This window comes from Nothobranchius furzeri, chromosome 10 (assembly GCF_043380555.1).
Source record: "Nothobranchius furzeri strain GRZ-AD chromosome 10, NfurGRZ-RIMD1, whole genome shotgun sequence".
NCBI classification, from domain to species: Eukaryota; Metazoa; Chordata; class Actinopteri; order Cyprinodontiformes; family Nothobranchiidae; genus Nothobranchius; species Nothobranchius furzeri.
This window is the reverse complement of record NC_091750.1, coordinates 61,534,654-61,549,377: the sequence shown is the minus strand read 5'-3', so window position 1 is coordinate 61,549,377 and position 14,724 is coordinate 61,534,654. Positions and strand designations below refer to the sequence as shown.

General features: G+C 41.8%; 1 protein-coding gene and 1 long non-coding RNA gene across 14 annotated transcripts; one reads left to right on the top strand and one right to left on the bottom strand.

Moving 5' to 3' along the window:
- Positions 1-501: 501 nt before the first annotated feature.
- LOC139072254 (spectrin alpha chain, non-erythrocytic 1-like) lies at positions 502-14,724 on the bottom strand. Of its 13 annotated transcripts, XM_070555870.1 has the most exons (11): positions 12,274-12,548; positions 10,410-10,505; positions 6,540-8,881; positions 6,252-6,469; positions 6,063-6,167; positions 5,874-5,978; positions 5,766-5,798; positions 4,605-5,693; positions 4,213-4,524; positions 3,906-4,118; positions 3,739-3,823 (listed from the first exon to the last, which is right to left on the bottom strand). In XM_070555870.1, the coding sequence occupies exons 3-5, from the start codon at positions 6,547-6,549 to the stop codon at positions 6,132-6,134; spliced, it is 264 nt and encodes an 87-aa protein (XP_070411971.1). In that variant the 5' UTR covers positions 6,550-8,881; positions 10,410-10,505; positions 12,274-12,548; the 3' UTR covers positions 3,739-3,823; positions 3,906-4,118; positions 4,213-4,524; positions 4,605-5,693; positions 5,766-5,798; positions 5,874-5,978; positions 6,063-6,131. The 13 variants fall into 13 exon arrangements, with proteins under 13 accessions (XP_070411967.1, XP_070411971.1, XP_070411970.1 ...); XM_070555869.1 differs by having other exon boundaries at positions 4,605-5,798; XM_070555871.1 differs by having other exon boundaries at positions 4,259-4,524; positions 4,605-5,798.
- Positions 1,642-3,220, top strand: LOC139072256 (uncharacterized). Its single transcript, XR_011521831.1, has 3 exons — positions 1,642-1,975; positions 2,885-2,948; positions 3,035-3,220. It is a non-coding gene; the product is annotated as an uncharacterized lncRNA (long non-coding RNA).

The following is a 14,724-nucleotide window of genomic DNA, read 5'->3' as shown; positions in this document are numbered from 1 at the left end:
ACTTAAAAGTAACAATATAAGTTTACTTGTAGTGTACTCCTGATATAGTTGAGTATACTTTTCTCATTGAAAGTATACTTAAAAGTAACAGTATAAGTTTACTTCTAATAAAATTGAGTAAACTTTTGCCCATGGAAGTATACTTAAAAATAAACTTTAAGTAACATTATAAGTTTACTTGTAGTGGACTTCTGAAATAATTGAGTATACTTTTCTCTTTGAATGTATACTTAAAATTATACTTAAAGTAATAATATATGTTTACTTGTAGTGTACTTCTTATATAATTGAGTATACTTACAGTTTTGAAAGTACACTTTACAGTAAACTTGACGTAATATTCTTTTAGTACATTTAAGTATCTCTATTTTTTCTATAAACACATACTGCAAGTAACATTTAACATCTGCTATTTGCTTACTACCAATACATTTAATTTCCACTATTTACTGATACTTCGTCTTTATGCAGAGAAAAAAAAAATTAAATAAAATAGCTAAGTCATGTTGTTTAAATTTATTAAACAGAGAGAATTAGAACAGAACAAAAACAGACCTGTTTACCAGGATTAATCAAAGATGAGAACGCAAACTGTTCTGAACATGACGCGTTAATTCTGTCCATTTTGAAAGACTTTTTAAAAATGCCATTAAAAAAATCAGTCCATTTTATGGATCCACTTGCTTGGTTGTTGATGCCTTTTTGAAGTTTTCATTGTTGCATTTCTTTCGTGTTATTTTTCTTACATCTTGAACGCGCAGAGATGGAAACTTCAACTGAGCATGCCCTGTGAACACACAAAGCAAAAAATTAACACTTGAACTGTTAGGTGAACTCTGACACCACAAAATCTTTACAGTTCGTACACTGTAAACCCGATTAAGTAGGCAGAACTCAAAAAATGTAAGGCAATCAGTTGCCTCATATTTTCTGAGTTTATAAACTCAGATATTTGAGTATATCAGACCATAAATAAACTTAAATATTTGGAGTTTATATTAAATATATTTTCAAATTATGATCAAATTAAAGTTACCGATTAAGCCAACTCAAACAGAAAATAAAACAAAATTTGAAAGAAACAATTACAAACGCACACTTTTGAAAACTGGACAACAGCAGTGTGTAGTCTTTCTTTGAGTAGGTGGTTTAAAGCAACATCAGGATGCACATCAATTCAACATTAACAAAATATGAATTACACTAACCACTATCAAGTAAGTCAGTGAGTACTTTATGCCATTTGGCATAAAACCAGTTGAGTATTGAATCGGATTAGCCTATGGGCTAATCCGATTCAATTATTCACGCTAAACTAAAGCCACAAATGAGAGTTGCCAGACTCAGAACGGCTGGACGAACAGAGAAAAGGTAAAACTCATCTGTTCCTCCCACTGTCTTTATGGGTGACCCCGCGAGGAAAGTTGACCATTGAGCAGGGTTGATGGTTTATCCCTTGAGGTCCACGTGGCAGGGGTGAGGTGGTGCTCACTCCTCACCCCTGTCACGTGGACCCAAGGGATGAACCATCAACCCTGCTCAATGGTCAACTTTCCTCGCGGGGTCCTACCATAGACTGTACATATACTGGACAAACGGATTCCATTGGCTTCAATAACACGTTTGTTGTCTATAATGGGAGGTGGCCACCACCGCCATTTTGACCGTGTCACAGGTTCCGTCCAGCCCAGACAATTCCATAAAAGGGAAGAGAGGAGGCGCTGAGGGTGTGGCTGTAAGGCTGGGCTCGAGTGACGACACCCAGGCGAACTAGCTACGAGCTAACCTGAAGCTAACCCTGGCTAACCCAAAGCTAAAGCGGAGGTGGGAGCCGAGCTAACGGATGTAGCCACCTAGCTTCAACCCAACCGGAGCTAACTGGAACACCCATCGACCTGAACCTTACACGGAGTTTAGGTGGAGGTTTTCTGCGCCTGTTCGTGAGAAGTACCTGTATTAAAAAAGTTTTAAATCGGTAAGTTTATAATTTATTTCCGTAATGAAAACATTTTGCTTTGAGCAAGTTTTCAGTACAGTTTTTTTCGGCGCTATCACTCCTGAGTCGCACCAGCCATTAAATGTATCATGAATAAGAGAAAATATATTTAAGTCGTATTTTGGGGGGACATTTTATTATCTTTCTTACAAAATCTGAGACCAAGCGTTTCACATTGCAACACAAGCACCGGTAACCATAACAGAATGAACAACAGCCAGCAGAGGAGAGGATGGCGGTGTTTCAAACCCTCCCGGCCGGCGAGGAGAGCTCATTCCTGGGCTGGAACCGGCCCTCAGCACCCCGCCACAGGCTCTAACAGATGCTGGCGGTGTTTGAAACCCTCCCAGCGGGACAGGGGAACTCATTCTTGTGTGGGTCGGAGTCGGCCCGCAGCAGCGTGGTGTAGCCTACATATTTTGTTATATAAGTCGCTCCGGAGTATAAGTAGCAGGACCTGCCAGAAAATGTAAAAAAGTGCGAGTTATAGTCCGGAAAATATTGCAGTTATTAGTATTCGAGCTAAATTAGCAGCGTAAATACATTTCATATATTTCCAAAATGTTATACTTGTTTGTATCTTGTACAGCCAACTAGTCTTTATTCTGGACTCAGTACAATTTACCAAAAGTAAAGAGACATTCTACAGATGAAGTAAGCACAAGATAACTTGCTGGAAGACACGGAATTATCATCAGAACCAGAACAAGAGAGCCTGATAACAGTCGTGAAAATAACAGTTAAAAAGTATGTATGTATAATAGAAATAAAAATATATTAGAATTAGTGTAACTCACTGTGATCCAAACAATAAATCAGCCATAGCTGATTAGTAAATATGACATGAGGTCTGGGAGTTTTTAATTTTCATTTTTATTTTTTTGTTAGATCTGTTTAAATGTCACCATGGCAGCCTGTGTGTCTCCAACATCAGCTACACAAAGCAGCAAGTGTAAGTTTCACATACCTGTCTCACCACTTCATGTATGGTTTTGTACTTTAAACAATTATGACAAACCTGTTATTTTTTCTCCATAGCCATTTGGATCATTGGAGACAGCTGAGTGAGGCGTGGTGCCCAGAGAGCTGCAGAGACAACCTTGGCCTCCCTGACGTCTGTGTCTCCTGGTTCGGTTGGGGTGGACCATCGACATACATACATGTGCCGACACTTTGCGCCCTGTTTTATAAAATGTAGTGTTAAAAATAAATGTTTTTGCTCAATTACTGGAATTTCTTTGGTTAAGACAAAAGTGAGGAATAATCATTTACAAGTTATTTGTACAACAGGCCCATTTTAAATCCCAACAGTTTCTTAGCAGACAATAGAAATGTGTTCTTTACTAACTTTACTTGGTTTAAAACTCTTACTAAAATAGTGCCGTATTGCAAAACCCAATCATACTTGTTATGTATACATTAGCTTTGTAGATATTTTTTACAGATATATATTTGTGTGCAACAAATCCAAACTTAAATAGTTTGTCATTCTTTATTGAAAAACAACAAAATACAGTTATACAGAAGTGTGGGAAAATGATAATGTGAAAGTATTGCTATTTAAATGTAATCCTATTTATCTTTAAAAAGAAAAACTCTAAAAATGTCCTGTACAGCATCATGACAGAAGAATGGTGGTCTGTCTGTCAGAATGTGCTGAACAGATTTGCTCTTTGAGGAGTGTCATGTTTGGAGGAAGGTACTTAACCCAAGACATGCAGAATACAACACTGACCAAAAACTGATGGAAAAAATGATTTATTTATAAGGAGGAACTTAAGGTGCACAGATAAGTCTGTGGTTGGAACTGCAACAACAGCTCAGCGTCTGGAGGAGGGAGAACACAGGTGAGCTTAGGTTCTGGTTTCAAAATCCATTGTAGGCAGGCAGAGGTGTTCAGCAGACTTACTGTGGTGGGTGTATGTGTTGGCTGGAGGAGGGAGAGGTAGAGAGCCGGGGGAAGCGCAGGAGAGGGAGCAGAGGTGGAGAGAAGCGGGGCGTCCTGGTGGATGGGGCACTGGGTGAGATGAGAGGTGGGTTATGGAGGGTGGTGATAAGGTCCGTGTGTTGAATATCCAAATCCTGGAGTAGAGGTCAGTATCCAATGAGGTCGACAGGAATCCTGAAGAATGGTAAATCCAATATAAGAGCAAAAACACTACGAAATAACATTAATCCTAGGAACACTAGAGGTAACACGAGTGGCTGGTTACTACCAAAACTGAGGCAATCTTCTGGCGTCAAATTTTGTCCTCCATCCACCTTAAATAGGAAAGCACCCCGCTGATCGCTGATCAGGAACGGCTGGGGTGGAGTCACCAGAACCATGAAGAACGTGTCTCCAGAGACAACTCGGGTCCTGGTACCGATCAGGAAAGCGGACCTTATCACCCAGAGCTGCCAGGTCACGCTCAAAGCCTTCATGTTCACGCTGCAGAGCCTGAACGCTGGCCAGGTGGTGGCCGTAGTTGTCTGTGTTCAGGGCCTGGTTCTTCTCCTCGATCCACTCTTTGGTCTCATCAGCGTCTCTGAGAAGACATCAGAACTCCGTCTGAGTGTGGGTCCAAACTCTACTGACCCGTAAGCGGCGCATAAGTGTGCGGGGTACCTGTGGAAGCGCTACACCTCATGGGCGCTGCCCAGCATGTTGCAGCGAGCGCCAGCGGTTGTTCAGCTCCTGGAGAGAAACCAAACCCAGTGAGATGAAGGTGGACGCCAGCGGGCTGGACGCCGGACGAGGAAACCTGGAGACGGATCGCTCAGACAGGAAGGGAAGAGCTTCCTCTTACCTTGATGGAATTAAAGTTAGCCGTCGTCTGAATGCCCAACCGTACGGTCTGAGGTCAAAGGTCACAGGAAACACACACCAGTCAGCAGTCATACAGATGCATAAAGATAACTGTAGCCATGGCAACCAGCTGACATGTCCCCACTTTCACCAGCACCTGGTGCCTGCCGGGTCACCTGAATTCCTGTGTGATTTCAGCACGGTCGGCCGTGACTGCGGCCATCAGAGGTGACCTCTGATCAGCTGAATGAACTCACCTTCTAGGGTGACGCCGTGTTACCCCGGGTTTCCACGGGAGCCGTCAGCAGCACGTTACTGCAGCAGCACGTCTTGCTCGCGTAAGCTGCTGCTTGGCCCTTCCCACGAGACGCGAAGCAGCAGGGGAGCAGCTGTCACCGACCGAGCACGAAGTCACTCGAGTGACTTCGTCAGTAAACACAACAACAAGCAGGACAAAACTACAACATGGTTTGTGTTTTATGTTCTGTCCGTTTTATAATCGCCAATACGGACCTGAAAAACAAAGGAGACCGCTAGCTAGGTGATAACTTCTCACGGGGCCGCTCAGTTAGTAACCTTTTTTAAAAGTAAAGCAACCGGAAGGCAGTACGTTCTTTATTCTGAAAATCTCGGTAGCTTCTCTCAATTTCCGCATCCGATTTCCTGTCTTTCCTTCCCCAAAAATGTCGAACTTGACCCGTTTCAGAGGCGTCGCGCGTAGAAAATAGAACCGGCGCGTAAGGGCCGCGACATGCTGCTCCTGAGACGCGGCCGACTCGCGCTGCTGACGGCTCCGGTGGAAAAGGTTCTGTTGACCACAGCGGTTCCTATCAGCAGCTATGACGTGCTGCTGCAGTAACGTGCTGCTGACGGCTCCTGTGGAAAGCCGGGGTTAGAGACGGCTTCATCCTGTAAACAAACAAATGAGTGGTAACAAAAACACCACGTCTGGTTCTGGTGGAGGCGGAGGACAACACGCACCTTTCCAGGAGCAGAACCCAGATGTTCTTGTTGCTACAAACAGAGACGAGCAGAGTTAACAAACCAGGAAGTGAGAGGGACCAGCTGCTGCAGACAGGTGACGCTCACCTGAGCCTGAACCATAGGAGCCTCCTCAGCCATCAGACCTTCTGACTCCAGTTCAGATGCCACCTTGTTGATGTCCCTCAGGCGGGACTCGTTGGCCTTCAGGTCCTGCAGGACAAAAGCACCTGCTGATTATCACCTGAGCTGATCTGACAGCTGCTGCTGGAAGACGGAGAGGAGGAAAAGTCCGACCTTCTGGAAGTCGTCAAACTTCTTCTGCAAGACCTCGACCTGCTCCAGGTCCGACCCGTCTCTCCATCCTCATTCAGCTAAAGACGCGAGTTCAAGTAAAACAACCTAAAGTCACACAAACACAAAGCAGGTGTGGAGATGGTCGCTCTGAGCTGGAGGTCGTTCCTCGGCTGTGAAGGGCATACGAACCTTGTTGGTGCTGTTGAGCAGCGTGAGGATGTCGCCCTTCTTCATGGTGACCTCTCCAGGACTCTTCTCCTGGTAGTCGTACAGAGCCAGAACCAGCTCCTTCCCGGTCTCATCGTCAGTTGGAGCCACTTGTTGCTGTTGGGTTAACAGGTCTGGTGTTAGAACGTGGTGGATAAGAATGTTCTGACGGGCCGAGGGTTCTGAACCAGCGAAGTGACCTGGACCCAAACAAAGTGAGCCAGAACCTGCAGACACCTCAGAAACATGTCAGGACCAGACCTGCTCTACCTTCCTCCATTATGGTCTCTCCTTTCTGGGTGACAGCCTTGATGCGAGGTTCATGACCTGTGATCTCAGCCTGCAGAGCCTCGTGCTTCTTCAGCAGGATCTGGACACCAATCAGGTCCTTCCCTGAGGACACATGTTAGAGTTCAGCATTATGCAGTAGACAGACCAGTTTAACCTAGGGGTTTCTTTCTTCTACAATCTGCTCTTTAACTGTATTATTTCCTGCTATTTCAGCTGTTAACTTTATTTTTTCTGTAAGTGTTTTTCTCCCCAGAAGAAGCTACAACGATGTTCTGCTGAGCTGTGGTGGCCTCATGGAGGGGGCCATCGTCTAGCACACTGCTGCTAACCACTTAATCATTCTCCCTCTCCTGATAATAACATTTTACTTTCTTTGATGTTGGATGTGCTACTACTAGTTTACTCATTTAATTATAGATTCACTAGGATAAATACAATAAAGTTTATCTCTCGCCAAATAGAATATTTACTAAGAAATCACAATGTAACGTGTGTGTGTGTGTGTAAAAGCCATGCGTAGTGTTTATTTATAAAGCATATGTTGTTGGATTTTATCCAGAATCAAGACTTTGAAAATATATAGTTTAATTACAGTTTGATTTATTTGACATCTGTATAATGTTTATTATTTTGTTTTTTCCCCCTAAATACCTAACTTTTTAGTTAACATGAATATTAGTCATTCATCACAATACATGAAGTTACACATTTTAAATTTTAATAGGGGAAGACTGCAGGAGGGAGCAGTAAAATACAGGGGGTCCCCTGCAAAAACTAAATTTACGAGTCTGATGAAACTTGCTGGTATTCCCGCTGCTTCTTCGGTAAACAGCGCCAACAAAAACAAAGAAACTTGGGATCTTGTCGGCGTGGCAGTGGGATTTAAGGGAAACGCTGTATGCCCTATAGACTTCTCAACGAGCTGCAGTATTTCTCCGGTCAGATCTGTCTCCGAGTTCCACGAGCGGTCAGCCCGCAGCAGCGAGGCGCCGCATCGATCAGCCTGCCCGGCCTGACCGCTGGGGATTACCGGATGAAAGAATGGAGCACAGAAGTGTCCCCCCAAGCGGCGCGCCCCGTCATATTTCAACCCATTTTTATCTTAAATGCACTGGGTTTTACCCTATTACCCATTTAAATATGCCCTATTAATTATTTTACCGTATTTTACATTTAAATTTCATGGTTAAACAGTACATGCTACATGTTAAACTGATAGTTAGCTAGCTACTTCGGTAAACTCAGCTAGTTTAAAGGCAGCAGTGACATAAAATACAAATATAGATTTTAACTTACCGAAAAAAATGAAGTGGAGACTCCTTGGACGCTCTATTAGTGCAATTAATACCACAGCAAGTCATTTTGTCCAACAATTGCACCAATATTATCCAAAACAGAATTCACAAGCACAGAGACTCAAAATCCCGACACAGTTTCCAGGAGAGACCGAGGCTGTACTGAGGCCTTTCCACGGAGCTAGCTCTGTGGTCACGTGGGTCTGAGGCGGCGGTCACGTGTGTCGGATGCTCATTAATTATACAGAATTTTAGGCTTTCAATACACTTAAACAGAAGAGTGAGAAAAAAATTCACCCCCCTCAGAGTTGTCATGAGTATAAACTAGATAATTTAGACAAAAAACCATTTTTTGAACCAGGCTGTAAACATGTTTATTTCTGCTGTGAAAATGGCATTTTTAACATGGGAGTCAATGAGGATTTGCTCGCTTCTGGCACCAGCCCCCAGCGGATGAGGGTGGAACTGCAATTTTTCTTACTTCCGGGTTGGGACCATTTTCTGAGCGGCATTGTGGGGGCTTGGGTCCTACCCATTAGGACAGTGGGAGGGTTAACTCAAGAAGTGGAAAATGAACATATTTGCCCAAATGGTGGTGTGTTACTTTAACATCAACAATTAAAGAGCAGACAAATAGTAAATTACATTGTGGATGTGGACAATACTCTAACAGAGTGAGCCATCTGAATCCACCACTCTTTCAGATTTTGAGTTACACATGTAACATCAGGTCATTTTTGACTCTGCAGCTTGGGTGATAGTTTAGACTCATCAAGACCAAGTAAGATTTTCTGCGTGAACTCAAATGTGTTGGTCAGTCCCTTCGGATAATCTAGGTGTAAGGCATAGATGAGGTCGAACATTACCAGGAAGGCATCAGGAAGGCTGGAGAGGTTGACAATCACATCACCCTCTAGGATAACAGATTCTCACTGGGTCGTACGTAACTGGACTCTCGGCATCATTGGTGATGGTTGTCAGGAGGACAACTGCTGCATCCCTGAGGTCCGGCTCATTGGTATCATCCTTACAAAAATGAAAGGGAGATCATACACTAATCACATTTGAACTGAAACTCTGACTGTGGCCATTTTTATTTCAGTAGATTGTCATGTAAATAACAATAAATGCAGTCTGATAGACTCCTGTTTAGGGCTGGGCAACATGTCAAAGATTTATCGTTATCCAAGTTCTTGTCTCTCATCCAGATAACTTTTCCCATGTCGATAAATTTGATAATAAAAAAATGAAAAGATGTGTAAGTTGGCCACATTTATGTCCCTTTAAGAAGCTGTAGCACCTTGAGTCATGTAAAATTTTAGTCAATGTAATACATGAGACAGCCCCATCTAGTGGACAAATATTGTTGCTACGCATTCCTGTAGTTATCGTCTACTTATCGTTATCCAGGTGAGATCTTCAATATATGGTGATATTGATTTTAGGCCGTATCGCCCAGCCCTACTCCCGTTCATTCTGTTGCTTTGTGCTCTCATTTACGAATAAAGTGAGATGGCTTCCGTGTGTGCCAGTGTTACGCTAATGAAAGCCACTTGAATTCTTTGCAGTGATTGTTGATTTTTCTCAGTGCCTTAAAGCCTGCCACACATGAGGGCCATCTGCTGAGCAAACGGCCTTGAATGACCGCTTGCTCAGCAGATACCTCGCCATGTGCGCCTGATTTTCACAGAGTTTTCCGCCTCACGAGACGCTGAGGTGAATATCTGACCAGTTAAGATATTTTTCGCATCAAAGGGGTAAAAACTCGCCGTGTGCACATTACTGAGCTGCTGGTTGAGCTGAAATATTCTAGTGGCCAACCAAAGCATGTTCTCCGCTCACATGACCCCGAGATGGCAGCCCCCTGTCTGCATGTCAGAAAAGAAACAAAACAGAGACAGAGCTGGAAACAGAGGAAATGCCTATCCTTTTTTGTTGATGAAACGTCGCCGCCACCGGCATTTCAAGGTTAGGAAAATATGGGTACAGTAGCTGGAAAGATGGACCAGGCAAGGAGTTTATGCCAATTTACTCCAAGAGATGCACCTGGAAGACCCAGAATCCTTCCGAAAGGGTAATGGAAACAGTGGCCCCATCGATCCACAAGGTACCATTTTGTTTATTTTTCAGACACGCAGACAAGGTAAGGGGCTGCATCTGAATACATCTTGGGGTCATGTGAGCGGAGAAAGTGCTTTGATTGGCCACTAGAATATTTCAGCTCAGCCAGCAGCTCAGTAGTGCACACATGGTGAGTTTTTACCCCTGTGAGGCGCAAAATATCCAACTGGTCAGATATTCACCTCAGCATCTCGTGAGGCAGAAAACTCCGTGAAAATCAGGCGCACATGGCGAGCAATCTGCTGAGCAAACAGTCCTTCGAGGCCGTTTGCTCAGCTGATTGCTCTCGTGTGGCAGGCTTAAACATCTTGCCAAAGGTTTGTAGTTGAAACAATGGCACATTTTCCAAAATGTTCATGTGCGTTGTCCTTGTGGTGTCTTTATGCATAAATAAATAGAATGATTTGTTCAAATTTACAATACTGGGACTTACCACACATGTCCTCAAAAATCCAGAGGTTTCCTCACGTAGATAGACTGGATGGGCATGGAGAACAGTGGTACGCCTTGTGTGGACATCATGTAATTCCTAAGAAGATTATTAAGAGTGTAAATACTGTCAAGTTTACTAATCAAACTCAATGCCAAACTGCTCTGACCAATTTTCCAAGACAGTGATATCTGCATCTAAATCCAATGATAAACTGCTGAATTCAAAAGTTAATTTGAATTGTTTAACATTACATAATACGGAGGGGTATTAGGGCCACTGAAGAAGAAAAATTCTGAAAAAATAAATAAAGTCAGAACTCTGACATTTATCTCAGTATTCAATTGTTTCCTTCAGTGGCCCTAATACTGCCTTATTGCCTAAGAGTATTAGAGTAACTGAAGAAAAAGAAAAGAATTGAGAAAAAAAGTCAGATAATTTCAAAATTCTGGGATTAAAGTCAGAATTCTGACTTTTTTCATGAACCTAAAACCAAACAAACAAAAAACTATTTAGGAATTTTTTTTGTTAAAAAAAAATCAAAACAAACAAACAAAAAAAAGCCTGAATTTTAAGATTTAAGTCAGAATTCTGATCCCCCCTCATAATCTTCCCCTATTTCCCTTTTTTTTTTGTTTTAGGTACCAGTCAGAACTCTGAGATTAAACTCAGATTTATGACTTATTTTCTCAGAATTCTACATTTTTTTTCCATCAGTGGCTCTAATACTCATAGCATAAAGGCATTACCTGTAAATTGTATATTCACCAGTTTTAAAAGACAAATCTGTATTAGGGCTGTCGCGGTAACCGCAAGAAGAAAATATTGCGATATTAAGAAACCCACCGCGCTGCAGGACGTGCCACCGCCATTACCGCACTTGATTAAATCTCGCGACAGCGCATGCTGAGAGGTAAAGTCCGTGCTGATCGAGGAGATAGTACACATGGAAGATGGAGGGAGCGGTGTCAGTGCGTCAGCTGCAGCCCAGCCAGAGACCTTGGAGCAGGCAGTGCTGCCACCAGCGGCAAAGAAAAAAACGCTTGGAGACCTGCTGAAGTCACGGACAAGCACGTCATCTGTAACCGTCCCGAAGAGAGAGCCGAGCTGGAGCTCACTCGCTACCTGCAGGAGGAACCCATTGACCCTAATGAAAACCCTCTGACATGGTGGCGCAACAAACATGGGAGATTTCTATTGCTCTCCAAAGTCGCACGTAAGTACATGTGTATTTGCGCAACAAGCGCACCATCCGAGAGGGTTTTTAGTGTCGCTGGAAATGTTGTCACCCCTCTCAGATCCTCTCTCAAACCGCATAAGGTTAACATGCTGGTTTTCCTTGCGCATAACAAGGACATGACCGAGTTATGTTATTCTTGTGTGTGAAAGTGAATTGACAGTGCCTAGGACATCTCATTTTGTACACTTTATTTTAAACTACAAAACAAAACGGGCACTTTTTTATTTCTGTTATATGTTGCAGCCAAATTTGCATTTCAAAGTTAAACCTCCTGAATGTTGTTTTTAAGTTCAGTCAGAAAATGCCGTAACTGCCCTTCGATCTGCATTCAATAAAGTGTTAAAAATGGCCATGTATTTTTTCTAACATTTTTTAAATATGTAAGCACAATGTTTCAAAGGAAATATTGACATGAGTTTAGTAATCAACAAACAAATTTGCTAAGTACATAAATAAAAACGGGGTGCAATAATATCGCATACCGCAATATTGAGCTGCCCTGACTCACCGCAGGGGGAATTCCTCAACCGCGACAGCCCTAATCTGTAAACTTATATACATACATACATATATAGTCATGTTATTTAGGATGCGCCATCAAAAATGCAGATTGTGAGAATTACTCACCAGTGGTCTCACTTGTATGAACCTCTTGGGGGTCAACAGCAGCATGCCATCAATCTTGTGTGCAGAGAGTGGGGTTGGATCATTGAAGTCTGACTGCAGATTCATAGACAGGCTTCCCGGTGTGGCTGACAGCTCATAGGAATGCACATCTACACCAGGAAGCATAATCAGTAGAGAAAACAAACATTGTGAATCACAAGGTAGATCTGTGTTAGTCTGCAAAATTTAGGCAGTCCTCCACTATATATGAAGCTAAATCATCTAAATTATATATATATATATATGTGTGTATGTGTGTGTGTGTGTGTGTGTGAGGAGATTCAAGTGTAATTTGACTTATCCACACAAAGCTAAAAACATAACATTTAAAGAAAAGAATCTGGAGTAACAGTGTACAGTAAGGACAAAATTACAACACTAAAATACTGTGAAATTAATAGAAACAGTGTTCTGCATTCAAGATATGTGCAACTGAGCACTATTTAATTTGATGATAAAAACATTAACAAAATTTGTATGTCTATGCGTGTATTAAATAAAACTTTTCACAAAAACTGGCAAACTCCCGCGAGCTAACTGAACTGACCGTTTTTTTTTTTTTGTCCTCAGAACATCACCTTTTAAAAAAACTATGGAGGGGACAAAAATGGAGGGAAGGAGGGAACATAGCATGGGATACAGCACCGCTTCGTCTCTTGCAGTCACAATCCTCTTCTACGGTTAAAAAACCAGGCTGCTTGCAAAGCTATCGCACGGGTGCTATGGGGAAATAGTTTACAACAGACTGATTTTTTCATCACTGTACAAGAGACCACTGCTCATTTACTTTTAATAAGTGGACGTTTAAGTTTGACTTGGTGGCGCTGAGCTCCAGCTTTTTTTTTCTCAGAACGTCACGTTTAAAAAATTACGATGGAGGGGACAAAAATGGAGGGAATAAGTCTCTAGAAGTCTAATAAAAAAGTATCTAAAATAATGCTAACCTTTAATAATGAGATAGCGATGCTCATTTAATTTAATAAACGGACTTTAGTCGCACACAAAGTTAACACAGCTAACTCATGCAATGACTTAGCATATTAGCTTGCTACGTGGCCAACATTACTCACCATGTCCGTCTTAAAAACATTTACAACATTTAAGCAACTTTTATGGCGGCTACTTACATTTAGCTTAGTGGTGCAGAACCAGTGACTGTCAAGTGCAGATGCAGAACAGAAGCGCAACCTCCGACGGTTAATGCACCTCCGATGGTTAATGCACCTCCGACCCTCGCTCTTCTTCTCCGTCTGCTGAGAAGCTTCGCCTTCGAGAGCTGACTGAGCAAATGCTACAAAATAAAAGCACTTCCTGTGCGTGTAATTTCACAATAATTCGTAATTTCATGCTTAATATGTTATTTAGGACAGACAGACAGAGTAGTTATTTCAAAATAAGGCAAAGTTTCAAGCAAGGATAAACTTAATATGGAGGAAGTGATTATGTTAAACAGAAAGGACATGTCAAAAAGGACTGATTTCAAAACATATAAAGCTTTACAACAGGATTTGATTGTTAAGAATATAGATATTAAAGAAAAATGGGAACTGGAAGTGAACATAATGATAACAGATGAGGAATGGGAGGAAACACTTGAAGCAGGCCATTAACTAATAGTCCGTCTTGGAGGGAATTTGAATGGAAGGTGAAGATGCATGCTTTAAAACTCCACTTATCATGTCTAAATAGTAATGTTTCAAATTTATGTTGGAGAAAATGCGGGCTAGTGGGAGACTTTTCACATATACTTTTGGACTGCCCTAAATTCATACCATTCTGGGAAGGTGTTAGGGAGAAATTGAAAGAACCTTGAAGGTGAAATTACAATTTAAGCTAAAATGGTTTGTACTGGGAATGCTGTACCAAAAATCATACACACATAATGGAGACATACGTAATCAGAATTCTGCTTATGACTGCCAAGAAGTGTATTACAGTTTTATGGCTGGACACAGAACCCCCAAGGGTGGTACAGTGGAGAGACAGAGTTAGACAGGTCTACAAAATGAAACAAATTAATGCAAGACTATGACTGGGACTAGGGAAATTTGAAAAAATTTGGGAACCAATAAAACAAATGTTAGAAAGATAGTACTCTCATGTGAAAATTATTATTATTAATTTTTTTTAATTTATTTATGTATTTTTGTCTTTTGGGTGAGTTATTTAGCTAGATCAAAGTAAAATGTAGAATGTAGTAGAGAGCAGATAAGATGAATACAGAGAAAGCTTGTCAGAACTATATAAACTGATTGGTGATTTGGTTAAGTTGGATAGATCTTATGGCCACAAGGAAATTCAAACTTTGTTCAGGGAAACACTGCCCTGGAGAAGGGAAGAAGAAACTCAAATGCATCTCCATGTAAATGTTGTTGTTCTAATTCAAAAATAAAAAGTTCCAAATATATATAT